This window comes from Podarcis gaigeae (assembly GCF_964106915.1).
Source record: "Podarcis gaigeae genome assembly, chromosome: 18".
NCBI classification, from domain to species: Eukaryota; Metazoa; Chordata; class Lepidosauria; order Squamata; family Lacertidae; genus Podarcis; species Podarcis gaigeae.
The window spans coordinates 10,858,774-10,879,107 of record NC_139696.1 but is presented as its reverse complement, the minus strand read 5'-3'; the positions used below and the strand labels follow the sequence as shown (position 1 = coordinate 10,879,107).

The following is a 20,334-nucleotide window of genomic DNA, read 5'->3' as shown; positions in this document are numbered from 1 at the left end:
TTCCCCCCTCCAGATGGAGCCTCTTCTCAAGAAGACACATGTTGGCCCAGCGTTTGCATATTGCAGAGTGGAGAGATTTTGGTAAGAGTCAGGGATGGGCAGCTAAGAGGGTGGGCAACAGCTGGGCTTTCCAATTCCAGCCAATTCCCCTGGCAGGCCTCCCGAGGTAGACTGCTGCTGAACGTGCATGTTCCATATACCCATTTTGAGCCCCAACCACCCCCCCCCCCGGTCTGGAAACCAAGCCTTATGAGGAACGGTTGAAGGAGCTGGGTATGTTTAGCCTGGAAAAGAGGAAACGGACAGCCATCTTCAAATATCTGAAGGGCTGTCGCAGGGAAGATGGAGAAAGCTTGTTTTCTGTTGCTCTGGAGCAAAGGACCCCCTTTCATTGCAGGGGTTGGGCTAGATGACCCCTGAAGGACCCCCTCTGATTTATATGATTCTATAATGCGCAAGGGACGCAGGTGGCGCTGTAGGTTAAACCACAGAGCCTAGGCCTTGCCGATCAGAAGGTCAGCGGTTCGAATCCCCACAACGGGGTGAGCTCTCGTTGCTCAGTCCCTGCTTCTGCCAACCTAGCAGTTCAAAAGCATGTCAAGTGCAAGTAGATAAATAGGTACCACTCCAGCGGGAAGGTAAACAGCGTTTCCGTGTGCTGCTCTGGTTCGCCAGAAACAGCTCATACATGACCCGGAAGCTGTACGCCGGCTCCCTCGGCCAATAAAGCGAGATGAGCGCCGCAACCCCAGAGTCGGTCACAACTGGACCTAATGGTCAGGGGTTCCTTTACCTTTACCTTTATAATGCGCATTTGCCTTTCCTTAGGGCTCCACACACCAGGCATGCTGCGGCGGTGGACACTGTCTGCAGCTACTGGGAAGATCTTCTCCCTGCCCCCTTTGACCACATGAGGCTTCACCGGGAGATCAGCAACCTGACGAGGGACGGCACGAGGCTCGGCCACTACAGCCTGGAGAAGGACAGCCTGTCTGTGGATGGTAAGCCAGTTGGGGGCCAGAGGCTGGATGGGAAGAACCCGAGACCCATGGGAATTGACAGGCTTAAGCCATGCATTATTGCGCCTATTCATCTCAAAAGGGTTTGCTCCTTTCCCACCCTGAGGGCCTGAGTTACCTTCCGAGGGCCGCATGCCAGGGGTGGGCGGGACCAGGTGCAAAAGTGGGCGGGGCAATGGGTGGTAAATGAGATTCCTTCAGTTGAGATTCCTGCATTGCAGCAGGTTGGACTAGATGACCCCCGGGGGTCCCTTCCAACTCTACTGTTAATGGAGGAATCTGAAGGCTCCCTTGGACAAAAAAAAAAAAGGACACCAGCCAGGAATACCAGAGCAAAACAGCAGCCAGTAGGCTTGGTCTTTACTGAAGACTGTCGCGACAGGACTCCCACCTGCCACCAGGTGGAACAAGATAGAAGCCCCCAACAAGAGAGAACTCAAACTTTTTTTAGCGTCTAATCCCCATGTTACACCCCCCCAAACTACATCACTAATACATCATGGATACATCATGAAAGGGGAGGTCTGGTGGCAGGAATCTGAGCATCCTGGACCCTGCACCATGGTTCCCCTTGCCCTCCACCAAACACCCATCAAGTGGAACAAAACAGATATTTACATTTCCCTGTTTCCCAGCCAAGTTAATCCCACCCTTTTGTCTTCATCTGGGTTTGTTCTTTCTGGAATGGCTACCTGTCTGGCACTCAGGTATCAGGATGCCAGGGATTATCACTCAGGCAGAGGGGCTGCTGAGTAGCTGAGCTCACATCTCTATATGAATTTCTGAAGTTTTCCTAGTGTGCCAGTACATAGAGACATTGATCAGTGAATTCTTACATTTGGTATCGTGCAGCAGAGGCCCTTTGAATAGATAGGAAGAAACTGTGATGAAGTGTTTTGTGGGGACAAATCACAAAAGTCACAAAAGTGATTGTGCTGGTTTTGGTAGTGGGCTGCATGTGCCTGATATCTGCTGGAGGGGCAACCCTCCCACCCTATACATAAATTCCTGCAACACTACGATTCTATAAAATGTAAGGAGGCCGGATCTGAGTTTGAAACACCCAAGGAAGGTGTGGAACAAGGAGGGCCTAATTCTTTTTTTAAAAAACCCGATTCTCAGTTTTGTACATTTCAATAATTTTACAACCATTTTAACATTTCAAAACTCGACTTCCTTCCCTCTCTTTCTGCAGTTCCTTAATTTTTTTAAAAAAAATATTTTTTGCATATTCCAAACTAACTTAATTGACCCATTTATTCATTATACAGTACTATTTATACAATAATCCTGCCAATGTTCTTATCTGTTTACAATTTATTTCTGAATATTCAAAAACCCGTTTCCACTGGGGAGGGCCTAATTCAGTCCTCCTCTGAGGGCGACTACATTCACACTATGCCTTTAAAGGGAGGTAAATCCAGGACTGTCTCTGTTAAAATAAGGACACCTGGAGGTCCTGCCATGGCCTACACACCTGTTCACCACCTGCTCTTTCCAATTCCTTGCAGGATACCCACCAGTCCTCAGAGGAGGGGAGGAAGGAGTTGGCTATGAGCTCGGCTTCACGGTCGTCAACCAGAACTTGACCCACACGGACCCGTCCTCTCCAGAATACCAGCGTGTGAAGTCTGCCATCGCCCACGAGGTCAGGATTTGTGAGCTGGGACTCACCAGACCTTAGAGTGCACAGGAGCCTTGAGGAAAGGGTCTCATGCACTTCCTTCAGTGTCCTCATTTTCTATGTGTTATATTTATATTGAAATAATTTCAGTAGTAAAGAAATGAAGTGATAGAAAGGGGGAAAGAGGAGAAGTGGGGGGGGGACCAAAGATGTGTAATATATATATATATATATATATACACACACACACACACACACACACACACACATACCCACACACATACATACACACAAATACACACACACATACACACAAATACACACACACACAAAACAAACAAACATGCAATGTAATAGACTCCCATTCATTGCAATCTAAAATGATATAGTGTTATTATCCGTGTTAAATTTTTAATTGACCATCCTCGCACCTTCCTTCTGCCGTTCTGGAGTTTAAGGAAGAAGAATGACAAAGCCTGTTTTGTCTAATCCCTTTGTAAAGCTGTCCCTAAGAACAGCAGCTGGATGAAACCCAAATTCTGAAACCCTCACAGCAGTCTGGGCAGATAAAATGCAGCACTGAGATCGCTTCCCATTCCTATTTTTATTTTACCATACATACATATGGCAACCCATGTCAAATTTCCTTAAGAATAGCTCAACAACAACAACAACAAAAAACTCAACAGCTTTGCCAAAAAAAGACCAACTTTTGTGTCTGGATTTTCACTTTTTGAAATATGGTAGCCCTATAGAAGCGCCTTCCATTATTTGTAGAGTTGGCCCATAGCTCAATTGTAGGGTGTCTGCTTTGTATGGGGAACATCCCAGATTCCACCCCACAACATCTCTAGGTAGGCCTGGGAAAGACTCTCTATGTTAAACAGTGAGGCTGCGTGGTTTTTCTCATGCTTTGCAATGCACAGAGGCAGCGTGGTGCAGTGGTTAGAGTGTCGGGTTAGGACCTCAGGGCCCAGGGTTCGAATTCACACCAATCCATGGTGCTCAGTGGGTGTCCTTGTGGGCTAGTCGCTCGCTCTCAGCCCTACCTACCTGGTAGGGTTGTTGTGAGAGTTAAGCGAGGCAGAGGAAAACCATATTAGCCACCTCCTCGAAGGATGCAAATGCAATAATAATAATAATCCCAGCAGTTCCTAATTTTAGTTTGTTCTACCCACTCCAGTTAAATCAACTCTTCCTCCGGAGTGCCATCCGAAACGGATTCAACATTTGCAAAGTAACTGGACTGAGGTCAGTACTGATAGGAAGGAAAGTGTAAGCAGTTGTCCAGGCTCCTGAGACATCTACCTGAATCAGAGATAAGGAATCTTTGGACTTCTTTATGTTGAGGGGCTCCAAACCCCATCATTCCTTGCATGTTGAGGGACTCCAACTCCCATCATCCCTTGCATGTTGAGGGACTCCAACTCCCATCATCCCTTGCATGCTGAGGGGCTCCAACCCCCATCATCCCTTGCATGTTGAGGGGCTCCAACCCCCATCATCCCTTGCATGCTGAGGGGCTCCAGCCCCCATCATCCTTTGCATGTTGGCCTAATGGGAGATGGGAGTCACAGATAAGAACATCAGGAGAACCTTGTGGGATCAGGCTGGTTTTTTGAATTAACCATGTTGTTCAGAGGGATTGCCTGCCTCTTGGGGTCGGGTTTGTTTTTGTCTGGGATGTCCTCTTGCCCCTGACTCTTCCTCTGCACATTGCAATTCTCAGGCACGGCTCCATCGTGGTCGACTGCAAGTGCTACTTTGACCCGGCGACAAACACCAGCCAAGAGGTCGTCCGAGAGACGTTCCAGCAGGAGACGAGGAACGCCACATCTCTGTGGCTGGGAAAACAGTTCCAGCTCAAGGGCGTGACTGTGCGAGGTACAGAAAGACCCTTCAGCATAAATCAAGAAAGGTCACCGGTTGTGAGAAGTAAAACACGCGTGGTTCTGTTGGGTCCACGATTTGGACCAGGGCAGCCTTTGGCTCAGTTGATCAATGAAAGCCAACAGACTCAGGAGATGCAGGAAAAATACTCTTTTTAATCATCTGAGTAAAACAGAGGACAACACTTTCAGTACAGAGAAAGAAACTGCTGCAAGGGGAAAAACTTTCCCCTTGCTCTTTAAATCAGGGGTCAGCAACCTTTTCCAGCAGGGGGCCAGTCCACTGTCCCTCAGACCTTGTGGGGGGGCAGACTATATTTTTTCGGGGGGAATGAACGAATTCCTATGCCCCACAAATAACCCAGAGATGCATTTTAAATAAAAGCACACATTCTACTCATATAAAAATACACTGATTCCTGGACTGTCTGCAGGCTGGATTTAGAAGGCGATTGGGCCGGATCCAGCCCCTGGGCCTTAAGTTGCCTACCCATGCTTTAAAGCTTTTTCGTGCCCCGCTCTCCCCCTCCTTTCCTCCTTACAATTCCTGTAGGTTGAGAACTTGCAGCTAACAGACTTCCCTAAACGCCCGTTTCATATCTTCTCCCTGATATGTGCCCCCTCCCTTTACATACGACCCATGTTCATGTAAATTAGCAATTTAAGGACAAGGGGTGTGTTTTTTAATATTAATGAGGCTCTAGAGCATGCGCAGAGCCCTCGAGCTAGCATCTGCTAAATCTCCCAGTTTAGGAACTGACCCTAAAACTATGGTTGCCAGATTTTTTTCAATGAATCCGGGGACATTTTTTTAATTATTATTATTTTGAAGCTGAGTAGCAACAGGGAGTCAGTAGTGGGGATGGTGAGGCAAAGGACTCTGGGCCCAAGCACACATGCATATTGTATAAAGGTGCAAAGCCCTTCTTTCGCACACTGTGAAACATAAATGCGCAGAGTTTTTTAAAAACTGGGGAACGGCGCGCCACCCACCTGTGACTCCCAAGCCTCCCCCGATCTCCTGCCCCCTTCCTCCTTTGTTTTGACTGATCGATCGGGAGAGGCTCGGGAGTCGCTGCCGGCTGGCCGTTGCCCAGTTTTTTAAAAATTCTGTGCATTTATGTTCCACAGGGTGCAAAAGAAGGGCTTTGCACCTTGAGTGGCAGAGAAACCGCACACCTTGCGCCCCTCCTGGGCAATGGCATGTCAAAATGCAAGCTGATAAATAGGTACTGCTCTGGCGGGAAGGTAAACGGTGTTTCCGTGCGCTGCTCTGGTTCGCCAGAAGCGGCTTAGTCCTGCTGGCCACATGACCCAGAAGTTGTTCGCCGGCTCCCTTGGCCAATAAAGCGAGATGAGCGTCGCAACCCCAGTCGGTCATGACTGGACCTAATGGTCAGGGGTCCATTTACCTTTACCTTTAGGTCACGCAAACCACTCTTTTAAATAATATCAGCTGGGAGCACTGGGAACCAAGGGGACAGTGGCCGAAGGGGTATTTTTTTGAATTTTTAGGATCCTTCCTTCCTCCCCAGCTCCCGAATCGGCCATTGAGTCCGCCACTGCTGCCCTGCCGCCCCAACTCCAGATGAAGAACTTTGCGGTCAATTTCACCGTCACCAACTTGCCGTACTCAGGGGAAATGGCAGATCCCGACTCGGATGTCTACTGGAAGACCAAAATGAGTCTTGAGAGCGAGGTAAACGGCTCAGGAGAGACGCTAAGCAGAGTCCAGGCCTCACTCCTGACTGTGGCTGCGGCCCTCCAGAGCATTCTGCCAGGCCCCCGGGACTCCCTTCAGGCTTGGAACCCTGACCAGCCTTCTTTCTCTCCCTTCTCAAGTAGCCATTGCTATTTCTCAAACTTCTATATCCTGCCTTTCCTCCCCGAAGTTCCCAAGTGCGAAGTTTAAAAAACAAAGGGAAAACATTCTAAGAGCCGATCCAATTTTAAAAGAGTTAGAATTAAAATCATCTCAAATCATGTTTTGTTTTATACTCTTCATTGGAAAATGCAGAGTACAAAATTAAAACTGAACAGGGTAATTATAAGACACAAGAAGTAACACCTATGTGGGAAATGAAACAGAAAAAAGATACTGTGCACATTACAAAAAAGAGGAAATTGTTATTGCAATTAACCATACCTTAATCGGGATGTGGGTGGTGCTGTGGTCTAAACCACTGGGCCTCTTGGGCTTGCCAATCAGAAGGTCGGTGGTTTGAATCCCCACAATGACGGGGTGAGCTCCTGTTGCTCGGTCCCTACTCCTGCCCACCTAGCAGTTTGAAAGCGTGCCAGTACAAGTAGATAAATAGGTACGCTCTGGTGCACTGGCAGAGGAAGAAGAGTGTGGGGGAACGCACCACCCATAGCAGTGCGATCCCAGTGGGGTGCCATTGCAGCTGTCCCCACCCCACCCCTCAGGTGGCGCGACATGCCCCCAGGACGCGCGCCAGCCCCGCCCCCGCCTGCTCTCCACCCCCCGGTGCCAGAGCATGAAGCTCTGCCACTGCTCCGGCAGGAAGGTAAACAGCGTTTCCATGCGCTGCTCTGGTTTTGCCAGAAGTGGCTTAGTCATGCTGGCCACATGACCCAGAAGCTGTACGCCAGCTCCCTCGGCCAGTAAAGCGAGATGAGTGCCGCAACCCCAGAGTCGTTCGCAACTGGACTTGAACTATCAGGGGTCCTTTACCTTTATACCTTAATCAAAAATGGTATTTATAAAAATGGATTCCAAATATCATTAAGTTTGTCCATGGACAATTTTTAAAATCATCTCAAATCATGTATTTATTTCGTTTATATATCTCTTGCTTCTCTGAGCTGATCAGTGTAGCTTATGTGAGGTTGGTGGGCCTGAAAGTTCACTCAGTGAGCTCCACAGCCGAGCGGGGATTTGAACCCTGGTCTCTCACCGAGCCGAGAGGGCAGCCAGCCTCCATGAGGAGCGGCTACCACAGGGGCACAGCGAGCGAAGTCTACCCGTTGCCTCCTGCATGATGCCTGCAGTGAGGTTAGGGGGCGCAACCCTTGCCTTGCCCCAGTTGCTGGCCACACATTTTATGCCACCCGACTAGAAATGCTCTTGTTTTGCTATGTGAACTAAGTTTAATACATTCAAATAAAGTGGCTATTATTTCCAAAGAATATTTCCCAAATTGCTGAAGGGTGAAGGGTTGGTTTTCTGCGGGGTGAGGGGCACACCTTAAAACCCATGTAACAAAGGCACAGGCCATGCCAACGTGATATGACTCAAAGAGGGACCTGAATTACACCTCTCTCTGGCAACGTTCACCCTAAGTTTCCAGAGAAAGCTGCAGAGATAGCGCAGGATAGTGCGGACCCCGGAAATGATCTCTTTCAGCTTCTGCCTTCTGGAAGAAGGTACAGGGTCATGAAGACTAGGACTAGCCGCCTGAGAAACAGTTTTTATCCAAATGCGATTTTGATTTTAAATGCAGTGTAAGGTAGTCTCTGTGGGAGTATATTGTATTTAATTATGGGGTATCAGAGTTTTTAGTGGGTTAACCAGGCTGGGATAGCTGGGATAGCAGGCTCGTTGGTTTTTGAATGTCTAAAGTAGATTTTTCAATTTTGTTGTTCTGTATGGGACAATGACAATAAAGATTATTGTATTGTATTGTATTGATACCGTTCTCCCCTTCTTCCTCCAAACAGCTCCACCAGTTATACCAGCGCAGCAGCCTGCAGAAGGAGTTTGTGCAGTGCTCTGTTGAGAGCTTCAGGTGTGTGTTTGTGTGGTTCGAATGCAGTCTAAGTGAGGGTCAGTAATCTCCCCTGCCATTGGGAGTCTCCAACATCCCTGCTTAAGAGACATCAGTCATGGCGGTTGACCAACATTTGCCTGTGTTTTAATTTTTGCATAGACCGACTGACCTGCAGACCGAGACGGCGGTTGGCGCTGCCTGCACATTCGCGATGGATTCCTCCACAAGGACGTTCGACCGAGCTCTGGTGTACGATGCGTTTAGGAACTGGACGGGCAATGCCACAGTGTTGGGGGTGTACACACTGGACAACAGAAGTCTGCTGGTCAGCGGTAAGAGTGCAGTGAGTGCCAAAGATCCTGGACAATGGCAGAAGCTTCCAGGGGAAAGTCGGAAGGGCCTGCAGGATTAGGCCAATGGGCCATCTAGTCTAGCGTCCTCGTCTCACTGTGGCTCAAGAGTCACTCTCCCCTGACTGGAAGCCAGAGGCATAATTGCCTCCAAGGCTGGGGTGTATAGGGTGCTAAAGGCACTGGTGTTTGTGTGTTACCTCTGGTGGGGGACATACCATGCTCTTTTTGCAGTTTGCCCACCTTTGGTCCCCACCTGCACCCAAGTCTCACCTGTGGCTCCTGGAAGCTGTCAGCAGGCAACAGCAGCCACAACTCCAGAAGGGCTTCAACTGGCCGGCTAAACCAGACAAGGGGAGCTGATGGGTCCCAGTCCCTCAAGGAGTTAGGGACTTTCCCTGCATGTGGAAACAGACTCCAGCAGACAGGGTGGACGAGACCAAGCGTGGGTCCAATGGTCAAGAAGGTGATCTCTGCACAAGCTGTAGAAGGAAGTGAGGAGAAGATGGGACTCACCTCCTATCTGGGAGAAGGAAAACTCTGGTCCTATACCTTGAGGGACATCTTTGGGAGAAGAAAAGGCTAAGGAGGAAAGCCTGCACAAATCTGGAGTAGAGTCCCTAAGATGGTTGGATGTGCCCTTCAGGGGCACAGTTACCCCATTCAGAACCAGGGAGTCCCCCACACCTGCCCGCCCCCTCTCCCCCAGAAACAATGCATTGGATGGGGCCCTTTTTGGCTTGATTCTGCTCCTGGGTTCATTTCACACTGTTATGTTTATGCTGTATTTACTTATTTACAGGTTATCCTTCAGCAGTGACCCCAGTGCACCACCAAGGAGGTTAGTGATGCTTCTTTGGTTCAGCATTGATTCAAGGTTGGAGGGGTCTTCCACCGGCCATCGGATTTACTCAAACGCCCCAGCCTCAGAAGCTGCCCACCATTTTAATTCTCCACAATGCCATGGGTCAAAGCCTGCCGACATTTAATACTCTTTTTTTTTTTTTTTGTCTTTCCAGGGTTACCTTTCTGGGCCATCATCCTGATATGTCTGTCTGCTCTCCTGGGCTTCCTCCTCCTCTTCCTTGTCTGCTTCCTGGTATGTTCATCCTCTGCATTCAAGACAGAGGGGAAAGGAAGTTCTTTCCTCTTTTTTATCATTCTTTATTTTAAGAATGTCCTGCCAACCTAGCAATTTGAAAGCACGTCAAAGTGCAAGTAGATAAATAGGTACTGCTCCCATGGGAAGGTAAACGGTGTGCTGATGGTGGTAGTTTTGGGAGGGGAGGACCCAAATGTCATTTAACTTCAGTGTTTAGTTGGAATCTCTTTTCTTGTAACTTGAAGCCATGGGTTCGAGTCCTACCCTCCGGAGCAGAAGAAGACAAGCTTGCTCCCTCTTCCATGCGACAGCCCTTGGGACATTTGAAGATGATGCTCATATCTCCTCTCAGTCTCATCTTCTGCACACTAAACACACCCAGCTCCTTTAACCATCCTTCATAAGGCTTATTTTCCAGACTCTTGATCAGGGGTCATTTAACTGGCCCAGCCCAAGCCACCCACTCGGCGAGCCCCCCCATGCTGCGCTAAACTGGTGCGGGGACTCGCTTCCGTGGCGCCAGAAATCACAGCTGCTCAGGCACAGGTGTTGGAAATGGTGCGCATGCGTACGTGCAGTCAGTCCGGCCCATGGAGGGATCTCCACTGGAGTGAACCAGCCCAGGCGAAGTAAACCTCGCCCCCCTCTGCCCTTGATCATCTTGGTTGCCCTCCTCTGCACACCTTCCAGCTTGTCAACATCCTTTTTAAATTGTGGTCACCGTATTCCAGGTGTGGTCTGCCCAAGGCAGAACAGAGTGGGACTATTACTTCCTTGATCTGGATGCTAGACTTCTGTGGATAATAATAATAATAATAATAATAATAATAATAATAATAAATTTTATTTATACCCCGCCCTCCCCAGCCAGAGCCAGGCTCAGGGTGGCTAACACCAGTTAAATTACAGTAAAAACGTTTTTAAAAAAACCATTTAAAATACAGGTTAAAATTCAATTTAAAATGCAGCCTCATTTTAAAAGTAGCACATAGAGCAAAACCATAAGTGGAGGGAAACATAAGGGTCAGACTGAGTCCAAACCAAAGGCCAGGTGGAACATCTCTGTCTTGCAGGCCCTGCGGAAAGATGTCAAGTCCTGCAGGGTCCTGGTCTCTTGGGACAGAGCATTCCACCAAGTTGGAGCCAGTACTGAAAAGGCCCTGGCCCTAGTCGAAACCAATCTAACCTCCTTGAGGCTCATGACCTCCAAAGTGTTGTCATTTGTGGACCTTAAGGTCCTCCGTGGGGGATACCAGGAGAGGCAGTCCCATACGCAGCCTAGAATAGCATTTGCTTCTTTTGCTGCTGCATCACACGATTGGCTCATGTTCAGCTGGTGGTCCATCTGCTGGTGCAGGAAGGGGAGCATTGTCCGCACACAGACTTGTATGACAAGTGTTCTTTTTCACTCCCCTCTGTTCTTTCTGCACCAACCAGGTTGTCTTCTGTCTGCGGAAGAAAGCCGGGAAGTATCAGGTGCAACAGGACATCCTCGGTCTCTACTTCCCACACTTGGACATGAGGAAAGCGCGATGATGTGCAGACCCTTTTGCGGCCTTGACTCTCTGCGCCCCACGAGGTGGGAGTGGGGGGGGGGCTCCTTTGGCACACTGCTCCCACCGTCCACAGCAAACAACTGTTTTGGCACAGCTGGAACAGACGTCTAGATTAAGAAGTGAATCACAACCAATCAACGCTAGCTTGTCTTAGACCAGAGAGAGAGAGATGGTTCCTTCATTGCGCGGGGTTGGACTAGATGACCCTCGTGGTCCCTTCCGGCCCTATGATTCTATGCCTATTGAGCATGCTCTATGAGATATTTTGGACATTGACCTCAGCGACCCTGAAGACTGCCGGATTCAGAACTGAGTGGGGAAGCTCCGTTCCAATTTATTTATTAACACATGGTGGACTTTGGAATGTAATTTTAATATATATATGTAGCCACAGATTATTTAACTATTTGTAGACTGATTCTGCCTGGGATGCAGAAGTCTTTCTTCCCCCCTCTCCCCACGTTCTCTGAAATGTCCAGAGATGCGTCAAAGGAAGTTCAGACTGTATTGCACTTTAGATTCCCTTAGAATTTTGCTTTTCAGCCTTTATCGGCATACTTTAGACAGTAGAATGGGTTTTTTTACAAACCATACATAAAACATTCGTAATCTAGATATATTAAACTCATAAAACATAAAAAAGACCCAGTAGCCACCATTAAATAAATTAAGCGGTTTTAAATTTGACTTTAAAAAACTCAACTAAATAATCCCGAAACAATCTCAGCAGTTTCGGGAATATCATCCCTCAGCAGATATTGTATCTGCTTGCAAAAAAGAGTTCTGTTTAGCTCAGAGATTGGGAGATCTCGTTCAGCTCAGGGGCCGGGCCCCTACTTGGGGGATCTTCCGAGGGCCACATACCGTTGGCGGGCGGAGCCGGGAGCAAAAAGTAGGCAGACCTATGCTAATTACCTATGTGTGGTAGGCTACACGCCGCCAGAACGACGACCAGAGGTTTCTATGTCCGGCCACTCCTCTTTCCATCCTCCGTCCAGGCCAGTAGGAGGCATTATCAAAGACACATTTCCCGCCAGGCTAAAGCACTTCTGGAAGGTGGGGTGGAAGGTTGGTGAAGGATCTGGCCTGACAAGAAAGCTGTGGCCCCGGAAAGAGTCCTAAGGGTGGGGGACACACGAGCCGAAGGTCCCTTGCCCCGTTTTACCTAAAACAAAATAGCAATATTTAGTGATTGTCAACAGGGATGGTTTTTCTATTTAAATTAGGGGTGCTCTTTTTGGAGAGGTGATGAAGTTTATTACACTGGAAGGATAATTCCACACGCACACACACACACGCCCCCCAAAAAACAACTGGGGTTGTGGTTTAGGAGAGAACCAGATTCCAAAGTAATATATATTTGAATGCCAGCGATTGATATGATGATTGTTCTTTGTTTTCTAAAATATCTCAATATTTAAAAACGTTCTCGATTTCTTACAAGCCAATCAATAAACAGCAAGCTGAAAAATGAACTTGAGATGCTGTGTGTGTATACGTATAAGCATATCTGGAATCTAAAGCCAACCTACAGGCAAATGATACCCGACAGTAATCATATATCCATTATGCCACAATGCAGCTCATGAAGTGAGAGTTGAGTCCTAATAACATAAATTTATTTGCCTTAAGGGGACTGGAAGGGCAGAAGAGGAAGATCCAGTTTCTGAGTTGAGACTCCTTGATCTTTAAATCCCCAAATGACTGCCATATAAAAGAGGCAAAATCCTCAATTTCTATGATTGTTGTCTTAAGAGGGCAAACCCTCTCTTTTTATGATTATTAAATTGAGAGCAGGGTGTGGGGGTGTTAGAGGAGGGGTAGCCCCAGCCCTAAGTGCTCACTGGAAGGACAGATCCTGAAGCTGAGGCTCCAATACTTTGGCCACCTCATGAGAAGAGAAGACTCCCTGGAAAAGACCCTGATGTTGGGAAAGATGGAGGGCAGAAGGAGAAGGGGACGACGGAGGACGAGATGGTGGGACAGTGTTCTCGAAGCCACTAACGTGAGTTTGACCAAACTGCGGGAGGCAGTGGAAGACAGGAGTGCCTGGCGTTCTCTGGTCCAGGGGTCACGAAGAGTCGGACACGACTAAATGACTAAACAACCTCTCTTGTGGGTGTCATGTTGGGGGTTGTTTGCCGACCTGCACTCTGCTCTCACCTGCGGCTCCTAGAAGCTGCCAGCAGGTGACAGCAGCCACAATCCTGGGAACGGTTTCAACTGGCCAGCAAAGCCAGGTGAGGGGAGCTGATGGGTCTCAAACCAACAATGAGTTAGGGGCTTCCTCTGCATGCAAAGACAGGCCCCCAGGGATGGAGTGGATGTGACCAAGAGGGGGTCCAATGGTCAAGAAGGTGGTTTCTGGCCATGCTGTAGAGCAGGGGTCAACAAACTTTCTCAGCAGGGGGTCGGTCCACCACCCCCCTCAGGCCAGACTATATTTGGGGGGGGGGGTGAAAGAATTCCTATGCCCCACAAATAACCCAGAGATGTATTTTAAATAAAAGGACACATTCTACTCATGTAAAAACACACTGATTCCTGGACCGTCTGTGGGCCAGATTTAGAAGGCATTCAGGCTGGATCCAGCCCCCGGGCCTTGGTTTGCCTACCCGTGCTGTAGAGAGAAATGAGGGGCAGATGGGGCTCATCCACCTGGGAAGGGACCTCTGTTTAAAAACCTGCAGTGAAGGAGTCCACCACCATTTTTCTGACACTATAGATGATAATTGCATCTAAGCCATATCATGTCTTGGATAGCTCAGTTGGTTGGACCATGGTGCTCATAATGCCAAGGTTGCAGGTTCGATACCCGTGTGGGAACTGTAGTCCTAAAACAGCTGGAGACCCAACTTTGGGTCTAGATTAACAGCTTTTCATTTTGGTGGGATTGCGATTAATTGATTCACTCCTGCCACCTGCTGGCAAACTTAAGACATTGTTGCCTTAACTACTGTACGTTCAGTACGTTAGGCCTTGTACCCTCTGAGGCTAATGGTCTGTCTAGTTTAATATTGTCTACACTGACTGGCAGTGTCTCCCAGGTTTCCCAGCCTTACCAAGCTGCAGATGGATTGTTGGGGCAATGAAAAAATGGGTATAAAAAAGTCAAATTCCTGGATGCCAAGATCCAGATTTGTGGCAGGCACTTTGAAGAAGCATTTTCCTTTACTGGTCCCGAATTTCCCAAAATCTGCCTTCATTGGATAATTTATTTATTTATTTATTTATTTGTAAAATATTTATTAAGTTTTACAAAAACATCAGTACAAAACCACATAAAAAGAAAGAAAAGAAAATACATCAAAAAAGCAAAAGTAGGAATATATAAAGAAATACAACTTACAAAGATAATAATAAAAAAACTACATACAAAAAACAAATAAAAAATTAAAAAATTAAAAACAATACCATTTTTCATAACTTTAAATTCCTTAACTTGTTCCTTTGACCTCCTCACACCTCCACTTTTTGTATTCCCATTTACATAATCAAGTCAGCAAATCCTTACCCTCTTTCCTTTACCTTCGCTCTATTTCTTAACATTTATGACTCTATAATTTCATCTAATATCTGTTCATTTTTACATTTCTTATTAACTTTGTCGTTAATACCACTTATTTTCAATCCAACATCATTTTAACATTCATTAATTTTACAGTGTTTCTGCAGATAGCCTTTAAATTTCTTCCAATCTTCTTCCACCAACTCTTCTCCCAGGTCTTGGATTCTGCCAGTCATTTCCGCCAGTTCCATATAGTCCATCACCTTCATCTTCATTGGATAATTTAAAAAGTACGGTAACTTTTCCCGGCTGCATTCCTATCAGCTAGTGCTCAGAGATAGACCACCTCTGAAACTGCAGGTAGTAGCCACTGCTGGCCTTCTGTGAATTTGTCCAAAGAACATCAGGAGTTCCCTGTTGGATTGGGTCAAGGAGGCCCCCATTAGGATATGCAGAAAGTCGCAGGTTTGATCCTGGGGAGAGAGAAGTCCCCTTGTCTAAAATCCTGAAGTGCTGCTGCTGTTAGTCAGCGTACATAATGCCTGCTAAATGGACTTGTGGGTCTTTGACTCACTCTGTATCCATGAAGGAGAACATAAGAATGTTCATATACAGTGGTACCTCGGATTAAGAACTTACCGTATTTTTTGCACCGTAACACTCACTTTTTTCCTCCTAAAAAGTAAGGGGAAATGTCTGTGCGTGTTATGGAGGGAATGCCTACGGGTGGCATGCCTATGGATTTTCCTCCTCTAAAAACTATGTGCGTGTTATGGTCGGGTGCGTGTTATAGAGCGAAAAATACGGTAATTTGTTCCAGAGGTCTGTTCTTAACCTGAAACTGTTCTTAACCTGAAGACCACTTTAGCTAATGGGGCCTGCCGCTGCACCGCAGCCATGCAATTTCTGTTCTCATCCTGAAGCAAAGTTCTTAACCCAAGGTACTATTTCTGGGTTAGCAGAGTCTGTAAGGTGAAGCGTCTGTAACCTGAAGCATATTTAACCTGAAGTACCACTGTAATGGGACGCAGGTGGCGCTGTGGGTTAAAGCCTCAGCGCCTAGGACTTGCTGATCAAAAGGTTGGCGGTTCGAATCCCTGCGGCGGGGTGCGCTCCCGCTGCTCGGTCCCAGCGCCTGCCAACCTAGCAGTTCGAAAGCACCTCCGGGTGCAAGTAGATAAATAGGGACCGCTTACCAGCGGGAAGGTAAACGGCGTTTCCGTGTGCGGCTCTGGCTCGCCAGAGCAGCGATGTCACGCTGGCCATGTGACCCAGAAGTGTCTCCGGACAGCGCTGGCCCCTGGCCTCTTGAGTGAGATGGGCGCACAACCCCAGAGTGTGTCAAGACTGGCCCGTACGGGCAGGGGTACCTTTACCTTTACCTTACCACTGTAATAATGATCTTCTGGATCAGGCCAAAGGCCCATTGAATCCAGCACCCTGTTCTCTGGGCAACTTCCAACACATATAAAAACACAATAAAACACCAAACATTAAAAACTTCCCAATACAGGGCTGCCTTCAGATGCCTTCTAAAAGTCAGTTGTTTGTTTCCTTGACATCTGATGGGAGGGTATGTTCCACACGGTGGGTGCCAGCACTGAGAAGGCCCTCTGTCTGGTTCCCTGTAACCTCACTTCTCGCAGCGAGGGAACCACCAGAAGACCCTCGGAGGAGGACCTCAGGGTCCAGGCTTAGTGATGGGGGTGGAGACGCCCCTTTGGGTATACTGTGGTACCTCGGGTTACAGACGCTTCAGGTTACAGACGCTTCAGGTTACAGACTCTGCTAACCCAGAAATAGTGCCTTGGATTAAGAACTTTGCTTCAGGATGAGGACAGAAATTGTGCAGCAGTGGCGCGGCGGCGGTGGGAGGCCCCATTAGCTAAAGTGGTGCTTCAGGTTAGGAACAGTTTCAGGTTAAGTACGGACCTCCGGAATGAATTAAGTTCTTAACCCGAGGTACCACTGTACTGGGCTAAGGCTGCTTAGGCTTTAAAAATCAGCACCAACACCTTGAATGATGTTTGGAAAGGTACTGGGAGCCAGTGTAGATCCTTTAGGACCAGTGTTATATGGTCCCGGTGGCCACTCCCAGTCACCAGTCTGGCAGTCACATTCTGGATTGGTTGTGGTTTCTGAGTCACCTTCAAAGGTAGCCCCATGGAGAGCACATTGTGGTAGTTCAAGCAGGAGATAATCAGAGCATGGACCACTCTGGCAAGACAGGGAGGGAGGGTCTCAGCCGCCGTACTAGATGGAGCTGGTAGGCAACCGCCCTGGAAACAGAATTGGCCTCCATATAGCTATGAGTCCAAAATGACTCTCAGGCTGTGCACCTTGTCTTTCAGGGGCATAGTTACCCCATTCAGGACCAGGGAGTCCCCCAACTGCCTGCCCCCTGTACTCTAGAACAGTGTTTCCCAACCTTGGGTCTCCAGCTGTTTTTGCACTACAACTCCCATCATCCCTAGCTAGCAAGACCAGTGGTCAGGAATGATGGGAACTGTAGTCCAAAAGCAGCTGGAGACCCAGGGTTGGGAAACACTGCTCTAGAAACAACAGTTCTGTCTTGTAGGGATTCAATCCGTTGATCGCCATCCAGACCCGAACCGCCTCCAGACACCTACACTGGATGTCCTCTGCCTTCACTGGTTCTGATTTAAAAGAGAGGTAGAGCTGGGTATCATCCACATACTGGTAAACACCCAGCCCAAACCCCCTGATGATCTCTCCCAGAGGTTTCAAATAGATCATAGAATCCTAGAGTTGGAAGAGACCCCAAGGGCCATCGAGTCCAACCCCCTGCCAAGCAGGAAACACCATCAGAGCACTCCTGACATATGGTTGTCAAGCCTCTGCTTAAAGACCCCCAAAGAAGGAGACTCCACCACACTCCTGGGCAGCAAATTCCACTGTCAAACAGCTCTTACTGTCAGGAAGTTCTTCCTAATGTTTAGGTGGAATCTTCTTTCTTGTAGTTTGGATCCATTGCTCCGTGTCCGCTTCTCTGGAGCAGCAGAAAACAACCTTTCTCCCTCCTCTATGTGACATCCTTTTATATATTTGAACATGGCTATCATATCACCCCTTAACCTCCTCTTCTCCAGGCTGTTGAAAAGCAGGACAGAACCCTGAGGCACCCCACAAGTGAGGGCCCAGGGGTCTGAACACTCACCCCTGAACACCACTTTCTGGACATGGCCCAGGAGGAAGGAGCGGAACCACTGCAGAACAGGACCCCCAGCTCCCAGCCCTCCTAGACAGTCCAGGAGGATACTGCGGTCAACAGCCGCTGAGAGATCCGGTAAGAACCAACTACCCCAAAGGAAAGCCTGTAAACAGAACCTGAGTGCAACAGCCCACTGTGATTCCCAGCAGCTGCAACTCCCAAGATGTTTCCTGCCCCCAGCTGTGGATGGAGGAACCCTCACTTATCTGTGTTTCCAGATACAAAATGTGAAGCCCTGAGACGCCGCTCACTCAGGAGAGAACATGCCCAGCTGACTTGTGGTGTTCCATGTTCATGGAATCATAGAATCACAGAGTTGCAAGGGACCCAAAGGTCATCTAGCACCGAAGATTCCAGGATTCCAGGCCTGCCACCCATTGTCTCTCGCGGAACAATTCAGAGCCTCCTGACGACCAGCGGTGGGATGGACTGAACGCCCAGGTTTTGCGCTTTGAGCGATGGTCGGAGGGAGGCAATCGCAGCCGGCCGAGACCACGTGGCCTGTCCCAAGCCACGTCACCCACGGAGCTGGTGTGGTGTCATAGTTCCCTTTGTGACAGAGTGAGGCAGAATTCTGCAGGGCACTCTGGTGTTGTTGTTCAGTGGCTGACCTTGAAGAAGGGGGTAGCTCAAGGGCCCGTTCAAGATGTCATTCAGGAGTACCAGGAGAACCAGCCCCGGCCCTTCACGGACAAGGAGCCCAGCATCCTCACGATCAAAGAGCCCCGGATCGAGGCCGGTCAGCCCAGGACGTGCTGGAACAAGGAACGCATCCCCGGGATACACACTGGACCGCTCGTCCAGATCGCGGGCATCCTCGAAAGAAGCTCCCCGGTCAAAGACTCCGGAAAGAGGGCGCTCAGTTGTGAAGACAGGAGCAGTAATCATCGATACAGGTACGGGGACATGTAAAGCGGGGTTCGCAGGTCAACAGACTCCTCAGGCAGTCATTGGAACGTTGGTTGGGCACCCCACTGAGAAGTCCATGAGGACCAGGAGAGACAGGCCAGATACCTTTGTCGGGGAGCGGGCGCGGTTAGAGCCGGACGTCGATATCATTTTGCCCGTCCGGCACGGCATCATCATCGACTGGGACGCGGCGGAAGTTCTGTGGAGGCACCTGTTCTACCACGACCTCAAGGTTGCTCCGGAAGACCACGCCCTCTTGATGTCCGACCCTCCGCTCTGCCCCACGACCAACAGGGAGAAGTTGGTGGAGGTGGTCTTTGAGTCGCTCAACTCGCCCGGGATGTACGTGGCATACCAGTCGGTGTTGTCGGTGTACGCCCACGGCAAGATCAGCGGTTTGGTAGTGGACACGGGACATGCCACAACCCACACTGTCCCTGTCCACCAAGGGTACAATCTGCCGCACGCCACCGAGAGGATGGACATCGCGGGCGCAAACATGACATCTTTCCTGATGGACCTTCTCAGGAACATGGGACATTACTTTGACGAGAGGATGCTGGATGTCATTGACGACATGAAGCAAAAATGCTGCTACGTGGCCTTTGATTTTGAGACTGAGTGGAACCGTCCGAAGAGGGAGTACATGGCGGACTACCAGCTGCCCGATGGCCAGATCATCAGCCTGGGCAAAGAGAGATTCCAGTGTCCAGAGATGTTGTTCAACCCTCCGCAGATGCCCGGACTGAACCTTTTGGGGCTTCATGGTATGGCGCTGAGAAGCGTCCGGAAGGTCCCCGAAGAATCCCGGAAGGAAATGTACGAGAACATCATGCTCTGTGGTGGCTCGTCCCTCTTTGAGGGGTTCGAGAAGAGGTTCTTGCACGACCTCATGGTGGCTGTGCCCACCAACACGAAAGTGAAAGTCACAGCCATCCCTCTGAGGAAGTACTCTGTTTGGACTGGGGGGTCCATCCTGGCTTCCCTGAAGAACTTTCAGCCATGCTGGATCCGGAAGGAGCAATATCACGAACACGGCCCCTACATCGTCCACCGGAAGTGCTACTGAGACGGGCCAGGCGAGAATCCCTGGAGTTTGGGGCTGGGGTGCCAGGGGACCAAAAATAAATCAGTTTGCATAAGAATGACAAGGAGGCTCGCAGTTATTGGCTGGAGGGGATGAGCTCAGCGCCGGAGGCAGTGTTGGGGTCAGGGAGACAACAAGGAAAGCAGCTGTTAAGAATGAACTTTATGGGCTCCCCACACAATTTATCTCCAAAAGGGCTTTTGCTCACTCCTGGGAAGGAGGGGGCAAGCCCCGAAGCCTCCTTGAGGCCGTTACAACCATAGCCGTCTTTGCTGCAGGCAAGGAAAAACAGCAAAGGCCTCTTTTCCTCTTCTTTTTAATAGATGG

General features: G+C 48.9%; 3 protein-coding genes across 3 annotated transcripts in view; 2 read left to right on the top strand and 1 right to left on the bottom strand.

Annotated features, from left to right (window-relative positions):
* Window positions 1–12,746, top strand: part of LOC310835466 (mucin-16-like) — a gene marked incomplete at its 5' end in the record, with an annotated part of 49,986 nt that extends 37,240 nt beyond the window's left edge. Inside the window, 11 exons of the mRNA XM_083720095.1 lie at window positions 14–81; window positions 829–1,001; window positions 2,531–2,667; window positions 3,827–3,894; window positions 4,373–4,527; window positions 6,068–6,231; window positions 8,214–8,281; window positions 8,423–8,595; window positions 9,416–9,454; window positions 9,633–9,712; window positions 11,153–12,746. Of these exons, the coding sequence (XP_083576221.1) occupies window positions 14–81; window positions 829–1,001; window positions 2,531–2,667; window positions 3,827–3,894; window positions 4,373–4,527; window positions 6,068–6,231; window positions 8,214–8,281; window positions 8,423–8,595; window positions 9,416–9,454; window positions 9,633–9,712; window positions 11,153–11,251 (1,224 nt within the window). The 3' untranslated portion in view covers window positions 11,252–12,746. The remainder of the gene's footprint in view (window positions 1–13; window positions 82–828; window positions 1,002–2,530; window positions 2,668–3,826; window positions 3,895–4,372; window positions 4,528–6,067; window positions 6,232–8,213; window positions 8,282–8,422; window positions 8,596–9,415; window positions 9,455–9,632; window positions 9,713–11,152) is intronic.
* Window positions 1–17,848, bottom strand: part of LOC310835821 (uncharacterized protein) — a 192,433-nt gene extending 174,585 nt beyond the window's left edge. The window contains exon 1 of the mRNA XM_083720803.1: window positions 17,713–17,848. The gene's annotated coding sequence lies outside the window, so the exon portion shown is untranslated. The remainder of the gene's footprint in view (window positions 1–17,712) is intronic.
* Window positions 17,849–18,371: 523 nt separating this feature from the next.
* On the top strand, window positions 18,372–20,071 carry ACTL9 (actin like 9). The gene has a single exon (XM_083720571.1). It carries the CDS (start codon window positions 18,658–18,660, stop codon window positions 19,987–19,989), a length of 1,332 nt encoding a protein of 443 aa, XP_083576697.1. The 5' UTR covers window positions 18,372–18,657; the 3' UTR covers window positions 19,990–20,071.
* The last annotated feature ends 263 nt before the right edge of the window (window positions 20,072–20,334 follow it).

Bases quoted from the DNA above. Each gene is read 5' to 3' on its own strand.
- ACTL9 (XM_083720571.1), top strand. From the start codon at position 18,658: ATGTCATTCAGGAGTACCAGGAGAACCAGCCCCGGCCCTTCACGGACA.